Source organism: Arachis hypogaea, chromosome 2 (assembly GCF_003086295.3).
Source record: "Arachis hypogaea cultivar Tifrunner chromosome 2, arahy.Tifrunner.gnm2.J5K5, whole genome shotgun sequence".
Taxonomy (NCBI): Eukaryota; Viridiplantae; Streptophyta; class Magnoliopsida; order Fabales; family Fabaceae; genus Arachis; species Arachis hypogaea.
Genome location: NC_092037.1, coordinates 51283576 through 51306108, shown reverse-complemented (window position 1 = coordinate 51306108; position 22533 = coordinate 51283576). Strand labels below are relative to the sequence as shown.

General features: G+C 32.4%; 1 protein-coding gene and 1 long non-coding RNA gene across 2 annotated transcripts; both read right to left on the bottom strand.

The window, feature by feature from the left end:
- Window positions 1-741: 741 nt before the first annotated feature.
- Window positions 742-9135, bottom strand: LOC112744088 (protein RETARDED ROOT GROWTH-LIKE). The gene is made up of 7 exons (XM_025793582.2): window positions 8618-9135; window positions 7070-7178; window positions 4945-5107; window positions 2978-3126; window positions 2739-2890; window positions 1400-1514; window positions 742-1124 (listed from the first exon to the last, which is right to left on the bottom strand). The coding sequence occupies exons 1-7, from the start codon at window positions 9070-9072 to the stop codon at window positions 987-989; spliced, it is 1281 nt and encodes a 426-aa protein (XP_025649367.1). The 5' UTR covers window positions 9073-9135; the 3' UTR covers window positions 742-986.
- A 5276-nt stretch (window positions 9136-14411) lies between these two features.
- On the bottom strand, window positions 14412-17099 carry LOC112719183 (uncharacterized). The gene is made up of 3 exons (XR_003161499.3): window positions 16780-17099; window positions 16637-16679; window positions 14412-14781 (listed from the first exon to the last, which is right to left on the bottom strand). It is a non-coding gene; the product is annotated as an uncharacterized lncRNA (long non-coding RNA).
- Between the last annotated feature and the right edge of the window lie 5434 nt (window positions 17100-22533).

Below are 22533 nucleotides of genomic sequence, written 5' to 3'. Positions count from 1 at the left end.
ATGAGAGTATTAACAAATAGACTAGTGATAAAATAAAATATTATTTGTCTTCGGTTATTATATACACAAGCTAGAATGCTGTAGGCTGTAGCGGTTAGCTTAGCAGTCATCCATTTATCTATATAAAAATTGATATATATATCTTTTTCAACTAAAAAATGACATCTCTTCTATCTTATTTTGTTATCACATAAGCTCTTTTGCCAAGTTATAATTTTACAGAATTTTAAATTTGTTTTTCTTATTATGTCTCCTCAGCATCTAATAGCCTTTATTTATATTATCTCTGAATTAATAATGAATTTAATATCATTAGCATGTTACTTTATATAAAAAAAAAACTATCCTCTTAATTATTTGTCATTAATTTTATTTATTAAAAATATTACTCTATTTTTATGTATTTTTATGTATTTTATGATGAACTTATAAATTATGAATGCAATTGATATTCAAAGATTAAAAAAATTGTTACGAAAATACTTAGATTTATCAAAACCAAATAAAAAAATAACTAACTCTTTTTTCTTATACTTTATCAAAAAAATTTACTTAAATATATATATATATATATATATATATATATATATATATATATATATATATATATATTGACAATAGATTGACTGAATTATATTTTATTATACTATAAAATTTATTATGATACAATTCTTTGTTTTAAGAGTAAAACACTAATTAAGCAAATACTTCAATATATATAGTATAGATTGATCGAATGAGTTTTCGTTATATAACTACCATTATATTTTCCTATAAAATTTATTATATTTGTTTTAAGAGCTAAAAAGATTGTTTTATAACTAACTATAATAATTCCTCTAATATCATTTTAGTTATCTAAAACATTAGTATGAAAAATTAATAGCATTAGTTTTCCACACATTTTGCGGGTCTAAATCTATTTATCTTAATAGCGCCAACGGCCTAGTATGCTGGACCCCTTCATGCCCCAAATCGGAACGCTATTAAAGGTTCACCGGAGAGCGATGGACAATGTCATAGAGAGAGAGAAGAATCTCAGCACCAATCAAAGCAATAATGAGCCACTCTAGAAAGTCAGATTTCCTGTTTTGAAGAATTTCTTGAAGAAAACGGATATTGTGCTGCAAAATGAACAGGTTCCAATGAATCATAAACAGATTGAAAATGCTATTCCTACAACCGGAATAAACAACTCGAGACAATTTATCGCAAGCCCCTCCGCGTATGATTTTGACAGGCTGAGTGATGAGTGGGAATGAGATCTGCACTCCACAAGGTCTGAGTAAAGTCGTGCGCGCAGGAGGGGCATGTGATGAGTTGTCACAACTGTAGTCTGGACTGTAAATAAATACAAGACCCTCGATGGTAGAAAAATAATTTTTTGCACAAGTTTTACCTCCACGAATTTCAACTTGAAATCAAGACTAGCAAATCTCTGAGTTAATTCAAATTCATCCCTAAGATACTCCCATATCTGAGCATATTTGGCATCTTTCCAAGCAATATCTGATCTGTGACAACCATTTAAATTTTCTTAGTTTAACGATAGACAAACAAAATGAATATAATGATGCAAAACTTGAATGTCTTAACGTTTGTTTTATCAACAAACTGCCTTATAGTCGTACAATAATTGTAACCAGCAAAGGCTAAAGCTAATTTCTAGTAATAATCATATTTGCAAACAAATATTTCAATTTTCTTGCACAATCTCTATACAGAATAACATAAAGTGAACAGTTTTAAATAAAATGAATAACTTTATTTCCTACTAAACCAAAAGCACAAAATGAAGCATTAAGTGTGCCACGAACAAGAGATTATCCATACAATTTTGAATAAAGGGTGTAAAAGTTGCAAAAGATACACAAACCTTAAAAAAAATCAAACCAAGAAATAAAAAATAAAAACAATGATAGGAAGAAAGAAAGGCAAATGAACGTATGAGCACAAAAAATAAAGTTACACAAAAATATTCATAATATACTTTCAAAAAGCGAATAGTTAACCTTCGCACTTTGTTCTTTTCTATCCCATGACTCAATCTCCAAAGATTCGGTTATATTGGTAAAAAGTTTGTTTATATTCGTCATATTCCAACAACATAACACATTTTGCTTTTGTTTAGGAGTATTTTTCAATAATTACAAAAGGATGCAAGTTAATGTCATGACTTCTCTTCTGGTTCTAATGAAGTAATTATTCAAAAGCATTGTCCTAAGGAAGATTATGCCACTGAATAAGATGGCAGCTGCAGCAATCAGAGTTTTCCAGTTGAATTACTAGGGTCTAGGGGCAGACATGGATACATTTGAAGTGAGAGGATGTGACAGGCTTTTTCAGATATATTCTAATAGACCTTGAGTGCATGGTTTTCCCATTACTAGAACAACGGAAGACTGAAGTAGGACCAGATGTCAGAAGGAATACATGTCTGCATATGGGTACAACCAACACCAACCAATTGATCATTCATAATTTAACCAACCATTAGAATAGGGTCATTGGTTGTTGGTTGTGTTACAAGACGAAGTCCACTTACAAAAGGTGAAAAAAGAGAGAAATAACAAGGGGATAGTCTATCTATATTTTAACCTTAATCAAATATTCCTTTTTCAATAGACATATTTGGAATAACTGGGACTAATGACAAGAATCTGAAAACCAAGTAGAATGTTTTATTCTAACACACAACACTTAAAAACACACAATGTCACCACAAATAGAACTATTACCTCTCAAATAGTCCAAGCTTAAGGATCACATCAGCAAGATTTGAATTTGCCTTCCCCACCAACTGGAAAAGTTTTTTCCTCTGCATTTGGAACTTTCCAGTTGCTTCCATCTCTCGGTTTATGTCTGTAAATTCTGCAACCATTCCATCGACCTAGTGTACATGGTGGCTGTTAGAGAGAGTCATTCGTACACAGGACTGTCCAAATATCAAAGCATCCTAACCAGATGTAGAACAAACCTGTCGTCCGTAGTAATCAAGAGCAATGCTTTGACCCAAAACACTACCAATAGTGCGAATTCCATCAATATTCAGGTATTGTAACATTATGTAATCTAGTCCACCTTGCATCCATGTACTTAAAGCGGGTTTTTCTCTAACTTCATACTCTAAAATCTCAAAAACAAAGTAAATACAAGACACATAAAAGCAATGTTAACCTATTATATAAAATGTTCAGACTCCATGAAATCATAATTTTATGAATGAATCTATCATTATAAAGGGCTAAACAGATGTCAAGTTTTTATAATAGTACTAAATTGATGTTAACATTTATTCCCTATCATTCATGGAAGATACCAATGTCATTTTTTTCCCTGGCACTATTCCCATGACACACTCCATGTTCAACATACTAACTTACTACAACTTGCAAATTTTGGAACTAATCTAATTTTTTACACCATCTTTGAATGATCAAAGTCGTAGTTTTCTCTCTTGTTCAATTTTCTTTTTAAGTCATAGTATTTGGTGGACAGCTATGAATTTTCAACAGTATGTTTGAGAGGAAGGATTATTAGGGTTAGGGAGGACAAGTTTTTGTGTTAAAGAAATGTATTTTAAGAGTTCTTGAATTTATTTTTTTCAAGAAAAAAGGTAGATTATCAAAAACCTTTCTGACATCTGATGGAGAAATATCAACAACCACAAAGATAAATATGGTTTTCATCGATTTCGAGAATGTGTATGATAGGGCTCCAAGTAAGGAAAGATTTGGGATTGACACTATTCAAGCAATCATATATATGCATAATGGAGTCAAATTTAGTTTTTAGAAAAAGTTAACATAGAAGAAAGATTTCGCTCTAATGATAAGACTACATCAAGGGCCCAATGGTCTGTATCTTTTTATTCTGGTCTAGGATTCCTTAACATATTGAAGAGCAGATGGTATAAGCATGCCTTTGAAAATGATATGGTTCTAATGGGAGAATCAAGGGAAGAACTAACTTTATATCCTAACAGATAACAATATAAATTGTATTCAGGAAGATGTGGTTCACTCTTATGCAGCTACGGAAACATGTAATTGCAGCAGCAAGCAACACAATAGTAACTGCCTATTACGATTGGTTTATATTAGCTGAAATAGGTTACTAGCTTCCCGCCACCTATTACCAACGATAAAACCTATAACCGACACTATTACAACCCAGAAAGCATGGAGATATCAAGGAGATCGTATGTCCATATGTCTTGGCATCGATACAGCTCGATGCACAATAGAAACCTACATGGCACACACCAGACATGTAAAAATTAAAATATAATTGTCTGCATGGACGTGTCTAGAAACACACCAATCATGATTAGACACATACCAACCACCATTCGACACAGCTGGAAAACAGTTAGGACATGACCAAATGCTTTTTTCTTTCATTTTATTGATAAATTACACCTAATGAACCGTTTGACATATAAAGAAGGGAAAATATATGGAACTGTGTATGGTTTATAAAAATACATCTCTTTTGAGGGTAATTTTGATATCTCCCTATAAGCACCCATTCGTGGGATTTTCGAGAAAAGGGGGGGATCAATTAAGGTTGGTAGTTTGTTGCCAAAACCAATTTTCACCCCGAACCCGTTTGTTCAGTAAAACTTGTACATTTGTTTGGTAAAAAGGTGAAACTACCAAACAGTAATTACTTTACTTCAAAATCAATTTTATCTAAAATCAGTTCTCTCCAAATTTCAAAATCAGTTCCACAAATGTAAAACATTTATGAAGAGAATCTCCAAATGAGTCCTCAAGAAACTTTTAGTTAGACACTTTGGTCCCTAACAAATATTAATTACCAAATTACTCTCCAACCTTTTACTTCATTAAACAAATCAATCCTCCTCACATCAAATTCTTCTATTAGAGGCTAACAGGCTCACCTATGTGGAAGGACTTATCAGAGAATTTTTATACGTACCATCCTTTCTCATTTCAGGAAGCAAACCAGATGCATGCTTTTGAACAATTTTCAAATACCCGTCAACCTCATGCTCGGGAACATTAAACAATACAATGGAACCATACTGAAAAACCACCATGTAACAGCTACTGCTTCCTCTCGAAAAAGAAGTACCCAGACCCTGAAATCCAATAAATAAATAAATAAATAAAAGGATCAATATATAATAGGCTTGGTGAATAAGAATGAACCCTAAGTATGCTTTTACACTACTATCATTACTACTATTGTTGCAATTGGTCAACAAAACTTACAAGTGTTGTTGTCAACGACTATTTTATTATTAAAAAATGTTTCCCAAGACATGGAAAAAATAAACTATAGCCAAACAAAACCTGTTTTAATGTTCTTCTCTTAAGTTGAAAACAGTAATTTTGGAAGAAAGGCTCTTAAAGAAAAACATAACTTCTGAATTTGCAACATAGAGAAACACACACTATAAGTGCTGAATTTAACTAACATGCACCAAAGAAAAAAAAAAGAAAAAAAGAAAAACGCAAAACACAGATAAAACAGAAAAGGAAAGCAAACAGGAAAAGACAGAATTTGCATGAATCCACCTTTATGAAGAAGCAAAAATGATGCAGCTAAATCAACGTAAGCAAATGCACTTTGGGGCAAAGGGCTTCCGATAACTTGCAACAATAAGCACCAGAAATCATAAGCCTCAATGAAGAAAAAAGGTTGAAAAGCAAGTGTAGCTACAATAAAGTTCAAAGAGTGCATGTGACATATTCCTTACAAAAAGCTAAAAACAATCAACAGAAAACAGAATAAAATGAAGTTAACAATAAAAATAAAAAACGTTATAATGGCAACCAAATTGATTAAATATGTAAGACAAAGAGAATAAGAGACAAACAAAAGTAAGTTTAACAGCTTATTCGGGATTGTCAGTAGCACAAAACACAAAGCATGTTTGTCTAATCAAAATAATGAAACAAACTTCGATGTTATTATTATTGAAAGTGTAGAAACACCTGCAGAAGAAAAGAATGTAAAAGATAAAGGATGTATACTGTTGGAAAGAAACATTGACTACATAGAAACTAGGCAGACCTAGGAATTAGATGTATAGAAACTAAGCACTCCTAGAAAATTACCACTCTCATTCATTGTAATTTCTGACTAGTCTTCTAGGATTTTGCATCAAGAAGAACAAGCTTCTATTCTCACATATATATTTTCACAGATTTTTCTACTTATACAAAGCAGTGAGTGATGTGGTTACATCTTATTCTCTGTTTTTATGGATTACTTTCAAGAAACGATACACTATTGGCCTTTGTTATTTCTCTTTCCTATAGGGTTGTTATCTCATCTTCTCAAGGGAAAGAAAAGGCCATGCTACACTGAAGAGGCAGGCACCTAAATTTGCAATGTCCTGCACTGTTGGCATGCCTTTGACTGCGTTGATCTAAGTTAACAACAACAACAAAAAAAATTGTATTTCTTCCTAATCAATATAAAACACCCGAAAACCATAAAACCATGCACATTAATTGATCCAATGCAACAAGCAGATAGTTCATATCATACAATTTGACATCAATATTTGTATTGTCAGTATTTAGAGCAGCGGTTCCTTCTCCCAACTGCAACGTTTAATGCAACAGCTAAAATAATTTCCCCTAATTCATCTTTCAATAATCATCATTTTTCAGAGCTTTTATAAATATCTGTATTAACATATATCGTTAAGGCTTTGATTAAAAACTTAACAAGGAAAACAAATTATAGTAAAATTAAACAATAGTTATTTGAGGTTTTAAAGCTCTTTCCAGAACCTTTCTGTCCAAAAAAAAAAAGGGATTTAAATGCACTCCTGTCTGTCAACAGTCAACTATCAAAATCCTTGAGGCTTATAATAAAAGTATATAACTTATTTGCCAGTGAATCTGGAATATAGGCAAATAAAGAAATCCAAGTTGCAATATAAATGATTCCCCCCCCCCCCTCCCAACTCTCAATATGAATGTAACTTCCAATTTAGCATACCCAAGAACGAAAATTCACAAATGATGAAGTTATGGTACGAGAGCAACTAATGAGGACAGGGGAACATAATCCAAGAGAGACGTACCCCCGATTTAGAATGATTGTCAAACTTGAGAACAACATAATTGGTCATCCTTGATGATGGCGTGACAAAGTTTGGTTTGTTCCGTTCCACCAAGCTTTTTAAATCAACACTACAGCCGTAGAAAGGAAAGTGAGAAATACAAATCAATGTACGTATGGAATAGCAAGCCACCAAATACTGTTGTTAAATGTTAAGATTCTGAAAAATATGAACTCCTTTGCGTTATCGCATCCTGAATTTTAATAAACACCTCGAGAAAGAAAAAAGAAAAGAGACAATCTCTGTTGCCATTTCTCACATAATGTGAATCACATAATGTGAATGCATCACCATGACAGCATATTAGAATATCATACCAGAGATATCACACCTTTCATAGTCAACAATTCCAAATTCTGGTTAAGTTATCAACTAACAGCACAGCTCATTGAGCATGGTTATAAACCACTGTTTTGGAGCTATTGAAGGCAGGTTTTCCAACTTGAAAATTAATGATAAATTATAAGCCTACAATGCAGTAGTTTTCAGTTACAGCATATTGCATAATTAATATTTACAAACAAATTTGTGGAGAAAATTCAGAATCAAATTCGCATATGTTTCTGCATTGTCTTGTGGCTGTGTTGCTATGGAACAATTTGTTTGATATCTTTTATGAATGTTGGGTGTGCCCAGCAACTCTATATCAGCTCCTACGATTAGCAGGAAATAGGCGAAGTCTTTGTTTTTGTGTGTAGTATACTCCACTGTTTAGATTATTTGGTTGGAGCATAATGCTTGCACCTTCAATCACAAGTTTGCTGACAAGTAAGTTTCATGGAATAGGCCTTGTGATATGTATATAGGACTTTGCCTCTCAGAAATGTTGAGAGATTGGAAAGCTATGCTTTATAGATAAATATTTTTTTTGTTTTTCTGTTGTATCAAGGATCTCTTATACTGTATCTTGTATTATCCTTCTCTTCATCTTAATGAAATTCTTCTTTAATCAATACATACCCACACAAACACAAGCAACATATATATACAAAAAAACCTGGTTAATAAACCTATACAGTAATAGAAGTTTCAAATTGAAGATTTTGTCACATTACAATGCCAATTACAACGCAACCATTGCATGTTGATAGCCTGCTATCTAATCTACTTGAGCATGACCCAAGAAGGAGACATATCATTCCCCAAGCAGTACCAGTTTCGGAGCTATCATCGATGAAGACATGTGATAATGTATTAGCCAAGATATGATCCAAACACGGAGAGAACCATTTACACAATAAAATGTCTTGTAGGTCCTTACTTTCAACTCAAATGCTTCTTTCAATTTAATAGTATCCAAACGATTATATTGTTTTGTAAAGGTACATAATTTTGCTGTCCTCGTTACTTTTGTTTTTCGGTCAAAAATAAAAATAAGATAAAATAAGAATATAAACCAATTCACCTTCCTTTGCGTAGTATATCCAATTCATCTTTCCCAATTCAAATTAACAACAAAATAATAAAAACAATTTAAACTGAAACATGCCCAAAAATAAACATAGATACCTTGTAGAGAAGAAGAAGGCTCTAACAGGAATGGAGGTTTTGGAATCTTTCTCAACGCTTCCATCTCTCCCGTCGCCAACCTCAGAGCACAAAACGGCGTCGTTCCAGTCGAGAGTGGGAAGGGAAGGAGAAGAAGAAGAAGAAATGCACCGCATAACGGACAAACCGACATTGGAGCCGATATCGCGCGTCTTGCTGGGAACGGATTGAGAGAAAGAAGCATGGGTTGGTGTTATTGCTGTTCCGGGAAGCGAAGGAAGAAAAGAGTGTGAATACGAGTGCGGGAGAGAGATGAGTGAAGTCATCAACAAGGTCGGGTAGAGAGACGAAGAAGACGACGATGATGACCAAGGTGTGTTAGCCGCCGAAGAAGAGCAAGAAGTGGAAGAGAGAAAGGTACGGAGTCGCAGGGTGGTTCTGAGGGTGAAGTAACTGCAGTTTACGGTGCGGAACATTTTTCCAGCTTTGTTTCAAACTCCGCACTCCTCAACCAACCTTCGGAGTATAAAATATGAAGTAGGGTAAAATAATTTTTTTTAATATTTAATTTAATTTTATCTATATGATTTACATCAATTTTTTTATATAGTTATGAAAAAATCAAGCTAATAATTGACCTAATTAAAATATCGCTATGTTTTTTATGAAATAGGCAAACGTAGTGTGTTATCTTTTATTATAGGTAGGTTGAGTTTTTTTTTTATATAGAAATATTAGACGAATAGACAATTAAAGGATTAATTGGTTTGTGAAAATATTTTTTAAGTTTAATTATTAGGTATATTTTTATAATTTTATCGAATTTTTTATTAAATTTTTATACTTTTTTATAATTGAATTTTTATATATTAATTTTTTTTAACGTTAAACATAAAAAAATTGTTAGTGAACTATAAAATTATTTATATATCTCTGTTTTTTATCTATAATAAGTTCATATTTTTTATTTTTACGAGATTTTTTTTCTATTCCATTTTTTCTTTTTTCCAGTTACAGATTTTTCTCTACATTACAGATTTTTCTCTAGTTACTTTTCATATGGTAATTATTTTAATTATTTCGGAATTTCAATTCTATATAACAAAAATCAGTAAAGTATGGATCTATCCACTCCATTGTCCAAAGCCTTATCATCCTCGCTGCTAACTTGAGTTTTGGTCCAAGTTAAAACACAAATGATGATTTTTCTCTTAGTTTTTTTGCTTTTTCAAAACTTGAAAAATCTGGTACATGTGTCAATGGTGGAGGCTTATTAGATTGTCCACCGCTTGATGCTTCTCTCCAACATGCTCACCAGAGTTTCAGTGCCTAAAAAGCTTGTATTGATGGTTAACTCGTTTGCTTCCATCCACATAACCATCTCTTGCCATAAGTCACATAATAAGATAAATACAAGTCACAATTTCATTGAAATTGCACATTTACATTAGATTACATTACATTACATATTTGAATATATAACTATATACAAAAAGAGTACCATTGTGAGTATTAAAGATTAGAGAAAAGCTCAGTATACAAGTGATTAGGGCTTGTAATTATTACAAGTTCATTAACACTTAATCTATCAAAACGTGCTGCAACTCCTACGTCACTTACACGCGCTATATTTATGCGTTTCACGTTTTTTTTTTCCTCTTTTTCTTCTTCTTTCTCCGTGCTTCCTCTTCTTCTTCTTCTTCTTCTTCTTCTTCTTCTTCTTTCTCTGTGTCTCTTTTTCTTCTCTTCCTCCCTCTTTTTTTATTGAAATTTCTTCTCCTCTTTTTGTTTTCTCTTTCTCCTTCATCAAAATCACCAGAAAAAACGAAGAAACATTATTCAAGGTACGTTTCTTGCCTTCTCTTTCTCCTTCTTCTTCTTCTTCTTCTTGCTACACGTTCTTCTTCCTCTTCCTGTTCTTCTTCTTCATTTACGTGCTTTTCTCTTTGTTTTCTTTCTTCGTTATTCTTGGTTTCCATTGTTTTTTGACATCAAGCTCTGAAATCGTTTTTGAAGAAGAAGAAGCAGCAGCAGAAGATGAGGAGGAAAAAGAGAGAGAGTTCTGAATTATGCATAAGGTGTACTTCAACGAATTTTGGGTGTATTTCTTAAATTCTTTGGGTGTATTTTTGTAATCCTTTGGGTGTATTTCTATAATTTTTGGGTGTATTTCTGTAAATTCTTTGGGTGTATTTCTGTAATTCTTTGGGTGTATTTATGTAATCGTTTGGTTTATTTCTGTAACTGTTTGGGTGTATTTCTATAATTCTTTGGGTGTATTGATTTCAAGAAGAAATATACTGTTTCTCCCTATATTGGGTGTATTTCTTAAATCCTTTGGGTGTATTTCTGTAATCCTTTGGGTGTATTTCTGTAATCGTTTGGTTTATTTCTGTAACTGTTTGGGTGTATTTCTGTAATCCTTTGGGTGTATTTCTGTAATCGTTTGGTTTATTTCTGTAACTGTTTGGGTGTATTTTTGTGATCGTTCGGGTGTATTTCTGAAGTTCCATTGTCTTCAAAACAATTTCAAAGCTTGATTTCAGAAACCATGAAAATTGAAAAAAACAGAAGGAGATCGAAGGCAAAGAGAGAACGCTTTTCCATACAAATCATACAAGTCATTTATGTTCACGCTTCTTCTTCTTCTTCTTCTTCTTCTTCTTCTTCTGCTTCTTCTTCTTCTTCTGTAACGCGCGTATTAGGCCCATCTTCTTCTGCTTCTTCTTCTGTAATGCGCGTGTTAGGCCCAACTTGTAAGACTTGTAAACAAAAATGACTTGTTAAAATCCGCAACAGAGGTGTAAATTTAATTTTTTATCGGGTGTATTTATAGTCTGTGTTTGGGTGTATTATGCAGATCTCTATGCAGACCATCATATATGGGTTCCAATCTATCTGGATCACCACTTCATATTATAATACCTATAAATCAGACATTTTGAATACACCAGAGAGAGTTTAATTATGGAAAAAAATTACTTATAATTGGATCAAATATATTTACACCATGTGTTCAATTTCTTACAAGAGTATATAACAGTTACATTAATCAGTGACAATATCATTAGAATCTATCTGACAAAATGGACTCAATAACAATGAGGATGGCCTGGACAGTCTTATTGCATCACTTCTCCTCGCTCATATTTCTGAATTTCTCACTCAACAGATGGGTTGCACACTTTAGGTCCTGATTTGCTGTAAACAAAGCAAAATTAGAGTTAGATATATTTTTATTATGAAAAACTGATTTGATCGAAGACATATATTTGTTTTTACATTTTTTTCAGCTTGGTTTTTGCCTTCCATTTTTACTGCAATGAAAAATACACCCATAGATATCAGTCAAATACACCCATAGATCAACCAATACACACAAACCGATTTTATAAGTATTTAATGAGATCAGTTCAAAATGATGTTCAATTGACTCAAACAACGATAAATATACAAGCTCTAGCAATATTACAATGTCAAGCAATATACACCCAAGGACAAGCAATATTAGAACAGTTGCAACAGTTGATTATATTACATGATATGGGTTCAGGAATATACACCCAACAAATTACGCCGTATACACCCAACAATCAACCATATACACCCAACACATTACGCCATATACACCCAACAATCAACCATATACACCCATACAAATTACTCCATATACACCCAATAAATTAAGCAATATACAGCGAAAAATCAGTTACGAGAAGAACTAGAACAAGAAGAACAGTAAAACCTAGAACCACTTTGAAGAACAGTAAAACCTAGAGGAACTTACAAGAAGAGTAAAACCTAGAATAAGAAGAATAGTAAAAACAGTGATATGAGATTTAGAACAAGAAGATCAATAAAACCTAGAAGAACATAGAAGAACAGTAAAACATAGTTCTTCGATTTCGAAATCAGAAACAGAAATGTGGAAAATGTACAAGATGAGTAAAACAATAACGTACCTTGAATAATATTTTGTTGATGGTTTCTGCTATTATTCGCGACGAGTTCAAATGTCTCTTCAGTTTGGAATGTTGCTCGAAACTTTGTGGTTTGTGTTTTCTTTGAAGGAGAAGAGGAAGAGTTAGCCATGACGAGCGATTATTCCGAAGAGTAACCGTTTGAATAACGCGCGTGGGTTGATGCTCCATTCAAAGGGAGTTAATGCGCGTAGATAAGTTATTGAGTTGGGCTAACTTGTAAGGCTTGTAAGCCTTTTTTGCTTGTATGTGTAGCAGACCCCTAAAGATTATCATTGTAGTTTGCTCTTTAAGCACTTGCTTCAGTGATAGATCTTTGAGTTCTGTTGAAGTGATGAAGAAATGCAAGAAAGGAAAAGGCATAATTGATCTCATATGCCATTCCAGAGCGCCAAGAACTCCAATAAACTAGTATCATTACAGTAACAGCAATCAACAATCAACAAAATTTATAATCAGCAAAATAAATTCATAAACAATTCAATAATTAACAAAATTTCTGCATATATATCCGTATTTTAAACCCTAAACCATTATATAAAAAAAAATCAGAAATCAATTCAAGAAATAGATATTCAACTAGAGTCATATTTTTATTTTAATCTGCTCATAAATCATTATGTAAAAAAAATTGACATATGCTTAAACCTAAAGAATCAATCTTGAAAAATTGAAAAAAAAAACTAATCACCACCTGTTGTTGCAGGTTCAGGTAACAAGGACGAGACAGAGTCGCGTCGTGGCGCGGCAAGGTGATGCGAGGTGCGGCGAGGCGAGGCAATGGATCGACTTATGGCAGAAGAGCAAAGCACTCGTGGACCCGTGGATAACGTAGAGGGGTGACGACCACCAAGCGACGGACAACGACGACGACAACACCAGAATGCGACAGAGGAGAAACGCTGCTAGACGGGAACTTCGGTGAATAACTTAGGGCTGGTTAGGGTTGCTTGACTTTGGGACAAAATGCCAAGGGTTCTTTTGGTATTTTAAAAATTGCAAGTGCTCTCAATTAGGTAATCTAACCCAATTATAATAATATTCGTTTTTTTAATAGAATATTCTGTTAGTTTAAATATTTTTTCACGACAGAGACTAAATTAAAAAAAATTAACGAATAATGATCCAATTAAAAAAATATAGAGCCTAATTGAAAATTTAGTAAAACTTAGAACCTACAGAATAATTAAACCTATTTTTATTTTTGTTTTCTGTATTTATTTTTAAAAAATAATTTTCAAATTTTTCACATTTTAAAAAACACGATTGATTTATGAAGAGAATATTCATTTCTAAGCATCAAAAATAATAACAATATATTTGGTTGGTTCATTTTTAAAATGTATTTTTAATATTTTAAAATTTTAAAATTATATTTTTATTAAATGTATAATTTTAGTTATTTAATTTTTTATTAAATTAACAACTAATTTTTATATAATATCAATATAAAATAAATTATTATCTTATTATGCTATGTTAGGAAATTTGATATCTCATATATATATATATATATATATATATATATATATATATATTGTTTTGTATTTTCTATGTCACTGTATAATAATAAAAAATATAAATTGAAAGAATATAATAAAATTGCACTCAAATTAATTTTATTCTACTTATAACGATCTAACTTTTAGCACGTCATGATTATACTAGAACTAAAATATTACTAATCTGTTCTTGTATATACTCTAACTTTTTTTTAATGTAGCATATAAGTTTAATTCACCGTCAATTTCGAGAATTTAAAAAAAAAAAACACATTAAAAAGAAAAACAATCATGTACAATGAATCATAAAGCAGAAAGAGAGATACGAATAAATATAATTCATAGGATAGGCATACAATTCTCATTCATACATTCAAGGAGTAAAAGTAATACCAGTAGTACAACATAACACATGTTAACTCAAATATTAGATTTCTTAGCTTATGATATTTCATGTATATAATACAGACTCTTTTAAACATGACGCTATATCCTAGTCCATCTGAAAAACCTCTAATCTGAAACTTCAACTAGAAAAGTCTTACCACTAAAGAAAATACTAACAAGAAAAGAAAAAAAAATATTCTAGGCTTCGTAACTTCATATGACATCGGCCGTCTTTAAAATATAAAGGCACTTCAACTCTAGGACGTAGCAAAATAGACAGCATTATCTTTTTATCGAGTGTTATCATTGGCTCTGCCTGTAAAAACAGTGAAAGAAATAAGATGAGAACCTACAGTTCCCAATAGAATACTAAGAAAGGAAAACATTTCGCTCATCGGTCATAGGACAAGGCTCTAGTGTAGGGATATTCACACGCATTATCATTTCGATCCTAGGTTACATGTTATTATCTTTTTTTCATCCCGTAATTGTTTTAGTCCCCTTTTTCAATATAACCCAATCTTAATCTCCTCTTATATCATTCCTTATAGTCTCTTATCCTCGTTTATATTAGGATCAGTATTATCACAGCCAGTTAGTAACAGTAGACAATCATAGATAAGTCACAAACACAAATATAGACAAATCACAAAACACAAAAATAAAGAATCAACTACAATACAAGATCACAAGAAATATGTTACAAACAATCATAATGCATGTCAGTCTTAAGCAGGCCATGAGGCGTTACGCATCACTGTCCTCATGAGATTGTACTCATAATCAAATTGTGAGCGGGACAAAGCTACGATCCTTACCATTGACAGAACGAATAATAATAAAGAATTGGACAAGTAGAATAAACCACCATCCTTGCCAAGCAAATAAGTATTCAGTTCTCAATTATTAATTATCAATTTTTTATTTTCTGTTATCAATTCTTATTTTTTCATTTATCATTTCCTAATTATCAATTCTCTATTCTCTATTATCCTTTTTACCCTCTTAGTTCTCTGTATTTAGTTCTTAGTTAATCTCTTCTCCGTTACCTTCCCTCATCAATAAATTTTCTTAGTTTCTTACCTCTACCTTAAATCAGTTATGTAAAAGATCCCTTGGTCTTTGGTTTTAAATTACGTTTTTGCCCTCTTTTACTTACACTACCTTGATATCCTTAAACTTCTATGAAATGATCTTCATGTTCTTTAACCTTTTATATTACCTTTTTAATCTTTAATGAAAATTATATTTATATTCTTCTTTACAAAATTACATCTTTATCCTTATCTTTTTTAAAAGACACCTATACCCCCTCATTGTCTAAATTGCCATTTTATCTCATATTTTTACATAATAACCTAATCCCTGCCTCTTTCCTTAATTACAATTTTGCACCTAACATTTTGCAAAATTATATCCCTGGCCTTTTATAAAAGATTTTGTTCTGTTCCTGAGCTTTTACAAAATTATAGTTTTGTCTCTAAACATTTTAAAATGATTATTTTGCCCTTGAATAATTTCAAAAATTATCATTTTACCCTTAATATTTTGTTAAAAAATCATGTTATTGTCCCTTATAACCCCACATTACATATTTAACCCCGAAATATTTTCAAAAAGATTATATTACCCCCTTATGAACTCCACTTTACATATTTAACCCCAATTTTTTATAAAAAGACCACTTTGCCCTCAAAATCCTCCTTGCTCATAATTTTTCTTTCAAACTCTTTTCATGGCCGAATTGGCCTTAATTCTTTTCTCTTGAACCTCTCTTACATGTCTTACCTTTTTGTTTTTCATTTTTATCATTAAAACTTCCATCTTTAAAATTTAAAAACACTGATATACTATCATCGGGTGCATCGGCCACTTAGGCTTCAAGCATATATCATCATGTAACATATCCAATTAACATTCATACATCATCAAACATTCAATTCATCATCAAATTTCATCGACCAACAATCATAAACATCACTTAAAGCTTTAAGACATATATGAAGATTTTAGGTTTAACCTAACTCTTACCTTGATTCCAAGTTTTTTAACCACCTCTTAGAACCTTTTTAGCACCAAATCCTTTATATGTTTCAATCAAAAACAATTTTTAGGATAAAAAAGTCTTAAGGCCGAATTGAACACAAAGAAAAAGGGAGAGTTTTATTTACCCTTTAAGCTTGAGACTTTGTAGCTTTCAACTTCTTAGAACACCTAGAACATAGTTTTATGGATGAAACAAGATCAAACATGAGAATCACCTTGATGCACATAAAGATCGAACCATTACATGAAAAGAGAGGGATTCTTTCACCTTTTTTCAAGCTTGTTTATGGTATTTTTCTTACTCTTTGAGACTTCTAGATATGATTTTCTAAACAAAAATATCAAGAACATGTAGTTTCTTTCATAAACACCACATGACCAAAACTTCAAGCGGAAAGAAGGAGAGAAAATGAGGATGAGAGGAACACTTTAATTGATTTAGAATTTGAAGAAAGGCTTTCCTTTTTTCACTAGACAAAATTGAAAGCAAGCTTTTATGGAGGTGTATGCTTGTGTTTTCTCTAGAATTCTTTTGAAAAATGAAGAAAATAATGAAGTAGGAGGTAGGAGAGAAGAGAAGATCGTGGAAATTAAAGGAGGAATAAGGAAGGAACTTAGTCATAAAATAGATTTGGGGATAATTACCAAAGTTAGATATTTTTTATCACATATTGTTACTTTATCAGAATACATAACTCAATTACTAGTATAAATGACACTGGTATTTTAATCATCTTTATTCTAGAATATCTCTAAAGTATTTTAGTGTCATAGTACTAATTAGAGAATACCAATAATAATCTTTACTGGTTGAACTTTAGACTCGGTTATTATATTATTACCATAAAATACCATTATCATAAAATACTATTATAATAAAATATTATTATTATAAAATATTTTTATCATAAAATATTATTATTTATTTTCATGTATATTCAAAATCAGCTCGTCAAACAAAGTCTAATCGTATCACTTGAATTTCATGAATTTCCAACGTATAAAGTTCAAAATGTCTGTTACTAAAAATCTAGGTTGTTACATTACTTATTTTGTTATTAATTCTTTAGATTTAAACCAAACAAATTAATTAATTAATATTAAAATTTTTTATGTAAACATTTTATTTAACAAATAATTTATTAATAAAATAATGAATAAATAAATATTAATGTTAAAAAATAAAGTTTAAAACAAAAAGCTACCTTTCTTGTTAATATTTTTTAAGTTTTTATTTATTCTTTTAATTTTTATTATCGATACTTTCATAATTAATCGTTGATTTAAAAAATTATTTCTTTAAACGAGATTGTCTTACCTCTGAAAAATGAATATAAAAAATAAAAGAATTTAAAAATAGATATTAATTTAAAGAATATGTATTCAGTACTAAATAAAATAAAATAATTCAATAAATATATATTTAATTTTAATTAGAGCTTCGTTTTTTTTTTTGTTTACCTCGTCTACATAGCTCAAAGATACAAAATAAGCCTAAAATAAAAAATCAAAAAGGGTAAATGAAATTAAAAAAATATTGAAAAATTTTTACCTTTTCAAGAAGATGTTTATTCAAGTCTAGGGTCTTTTCTAATCCAAACAGGATAAACAAACTAGGGTCATTTCTAATTCAAACAGGATAAACAAATTAAGTCTCAACCTATATCAATAATCTCTACTTTTGATTCTCCCTAACACTAACATATTAATTTTCTCAATATCATTATTATTCGTTTCAGTATTAAATCCTTCTGGTTCCATAGTCTCTACAATTATTGTCATTCAATCCCCAAAGGTATCAATCACCATCATTAGCCATACTAGTGCTCTCATAAATCTCAGTTCTCTCCGATACAAATCATCATCTCTCTCCATATCATAACTGCCCATATTTCATAATCCTATATCAGTTCTCATCAAATCGAAGCAAGTGGGACGAGTCACTACCCTTGCATCTACCTGGAGAGCTCACATGTCAATCAATACTCATTCAGCATCCTCCAATCACTCAATCATTCAAATTTCATTTAAAAACAAAAGCTCCTAGCATCACCATCGCTAGCATGAGGGACCTCTCAGTTATATAAACACATACAAGACAATACAATGAATACACAGATAGAGATAACAGACAAGGCAATTAGATCAAGTAGCATATAAATACAATTAATCAATAAGCAAGACAAAAACCAAAAGCACACCCAAACAAACAAATGATGTATATCTGTCATATGGCTAATGACCTCCTCTATCAGTTATACAGTAGTCAATCCTGACACATTCGGTAGCTAATACAGACATAAAACTCCATAACACGGAATAGGTATTACACGTCTACCCATGTTGGTGCTTCACCACAACCCAGAGTAGGCATTACTCATCCACTTAGGCAGGTGTCTCAACCATAACCCGGATAGGAATTACTCATCTATTTTCAGGCCATAACTTGGATAGAAATTACTCATCTACCCTCAAAATCACATCTCGGATAGAAATTACTCATCTATTCTCAAAATATAACTTAGATAGGGATTACTCATCTGTTGAGTTAAGAAATTAACTAAATAAATTAGTGATGACAAATATTATTTTTGGGCAAATAAATAATTAGTGTTGATTAATCATAATTGCATATTACTAATTATTTATAAAAATACTTCAGGCCAAAATCTGAATTACAGCCCAAATAGAATGGAAAATAAAGCAAGGCTAATGGGTTAATGAAATAAACAAAGCCCAAAAGAAATCAAAGCTGAAAAATCAAAACGGGCCAAGCAAACCATATCAATACTCAAGCCCGATTTGTACTCAGCAAGCAATTCTCTCTCACTTGCTTTCCCCAACTCAACGTACACTTTTTCCCTTTGGTCAGAGAAACATAGAAGAAAGAGAGAGAGCTTCTTCCACACGCTACTCACCGAAGAAGAAAGAAAGAGAGAGATTAAGCTTAAAAGGCAAGAGTCTAATCAGAAAATCCAAACCAAATCCAGCTTAGGTTAAAGGTAACCCATTTCCTCTTACATGCATAAGATCTTCTTCTCTTCTTTCCAACTCTCTGCTCTATCCAAAATGGGATACAAAGGAAAGTTGATCTCTGTTCTTCACTGCTACAAATCTACGGTCACAAGAGATTCTTGGGGACCAAGTTGCATCTCTATGGTTCGGATTTGGTTGACCATTGGAAGACAATTTCGGTTACTCCTTCCTGCCTTTCGGTCAAGTTGGAGAAGTCAGAAGCAAAGATCCTACTTTGATGTTTGAGAAGAAAAAGTGAGCTTGTGGGTTGGTGAAGCTCAAGGCTCAAGGTATTGACCTTGGAAGAAGAACCAAGCAACATGCAAGGAGATAAAAGAAGCTGTTTGTTCATTCAGAAAGTAAGGAGAAAAAACCAGAGTGTGAGAATAGTGTTCTGTTAGGAAGTTCATCTACTTGGATAATGCTTTCTTTCAAAGAAGCATTCGGCCAATACTGAAGAACTCAAGCTGAGGTTTGTGAATCTGGTTTTGCACATAGCAAAGAGGCTGCTGATGAAGTCAATCTCCTTCATGTTTTACTGATTGTGATGTACTTTTCTAAGCTTATCTTTCTGTAATTTCTTGAGAGAAAAGGCATTGTGAGAAAGCTTGAGAAAAAGCCAAGAGTTGAAAAAGGCTGAGAGATACACTTGAGAGAAAAGCCTAGAGTTGTTTTCTGATTTCTTTAGGTTAGCTAAGTGTCTTGTATCTTGTACCTGTTTGGTATCCCTTTCTTAGTTGGGTTAGCACTAAGAGTGAATAGTTAGGAGTTAGCATAGCCAATGTCAAGTTAGGATAGAACTTGAGTGTGAAATTGGTGTATGTAATTCTGTTAACTATAGTGAAATTCCTCCATAATTGTGGAGGAGACTGGATGTAGGTTGCATAGCACAAGGCAACCGAACCAGGATACATGTTGGTGTTCGCTGTTCTCTTCTCTGCTAAGTTCTGTTTTCTGATATTCATGAGACAAAAATAAATTTTCTCATAAATTTCCGCTGCTGAGTTCAAACAGAATCAAAATTGCAAAGGTATTTCAAAAGGGTAATAACAGCAATTAAAAGGAAGGCATAGATTCAACCCCCCTTCTCTAAGCCTACCACAACCTTCATCATCTATCCTCAAAATTACAATTCAGGTAGGAATTACTCATCTATCCTCAAAACTATTACTCAACATCTCAACATTCATAGACATACTCACACATAATCCTCATCATCATTACCTCATTCAATAGTATTGGTTTATCATTAACTCAATTCTCCACACCACAATCTCCCTCAATATCATTCTAACTTCCCCTATATGTTCGCTCTTATTCCAAAGCCTAAAAACTAGCTATCAGACCTTAAACAGGAGTTACAAAGGTGAAAGAGCAGAGTAGATAGACAAAATAGTTAAAATAAATATTTTCAACAAAACAAGACATTCATGCGTACGCATGCCTAGTGCGTACACGTGAGTCCCCTTCTGTGTGTGCGCATGGTACGTGCACAAAAAATATTTGATTCTAAAAATGCAAGTCGTGCATACGCATAGTACGTGCACAATACTCGCACAAAGCTCTTTCCAGTCTATAACGCACCTCATGCGTACACATGACCCCAATTTCCTGCAACTTCTACAGAATTCCATTTTTAACCCTAAACTTCAAATATGCATGAATTTTTCATTAAAAATCATTTTCAATCTGTTCTTTGAACGTCGTAAACTTCACGGACCCAATTTTTATTCAAAATAAGTTTCACAAGATTTGGTGGTCTGAAAGCCATGTTATGGCCTGCCGATTTTGGTCAAAAATAGGTTCTTGCCAAGAGTTACAAACCCTCTAGTTTATCCAAAATTCTCAATCCAAAACCAAACCAATCATACTCAAATCAATACTAATCCTCCTACACATTATCACATGCTCGTCAATCACTTCACAATCATTCTAACTCCTAAGTTCTTCAATTCATTCAAAGATTTTCACTTATAATTCCATGATTAATCCTTAACCAACCTAACTCACCATTATTCGGCACAACATTCAATTAGCAATTCAACATACATTTATCAGTTTCCTACCTTTCATAACTATTTCTTGCACCAAATCAAACAATTCCAACTCCAACCTTTATCACACACATACTCAACATCCATAATTCACAACCATATTGTCATCAATAATTTCATTCAATAATTCACACTGTTTACCTTCACTTGCCTCATAGGGGATTTCCTCACCCTATCACGGCCTTCACCCCAACACCCACATTAATTATCAACATAATCAATAATATCACAACTCATGTCCCATTCATTATATAAAAATTAATATTACTCCACCACTCAATTCACAATATCGCAACCAATTGAATCAAGCATACATTGATTCAACTAATCACAATAGAATCTAATTTCAATCCAATCCTATCCTAGGGGCAATTAACCTAGGCATTTAGATAACTTTACATAATGCCTATCTGAAACTCAAACACATACTAGTTTCTAGACCTTTGATTTTCTTTTCTTTCTGGCCAAACCAAACTCGTCCAACACCAATCGAGCCTCAATTAATAGCTCTAAGATCGATCCAAGCTCCCAAAGTGTACCAAATGACCCAACAACTCTAATATTACTAATTTTACACACACACACACACACACACACACACACACACACACACACACACACACACACACACACACACACACACACACACACACACACACACACACACACACACACACACACACACACACACACACACACACACACACACACACTGGTGCACGAAATTGTGATCACTACTTTTCACAACTCAAATAATCCCCGGTGATGAAACCAAAAACTTGGTGTTCAATACCATGGCATAAACACAACTTCGCACAACTAACCAGCAAGTGTACTGGGTCGTCCAAGTAATAAACCTTACGCGAGTAAGGGTCGATCCCACAGAGATTGTTGGTATGAAGCAAGCTATGGTCACCTTGTAAATCTCAGTCAGGCAAACTCAAATGGGTATG

Excerpts from the sequence above, each read along its gene's own strand:
- LOC112744088 (XM_025793582.2), bottom strand. The coding sequence starts at position 9,072 with ATGTTCCGCACCGTAAACTGCAGTTACTTCACCCTCAGAACCACCCTG. Across the intron at positions 7,179-8,617 it reads GCCTTCTTCTTCTCTACAAG|TGTTGATTTAAAAAGCTTGG; the intron begins GTATCTATGTTT and ends CTACGGCTGTAG. Across the intron at positions 1,125-1,399 it reads TCAAGTTGAAATTCGTGGAG|CACAATATCCGTTTTCTTCA; the intron begins GTAAAACTTGTG and ends TTCATTTTGCAG.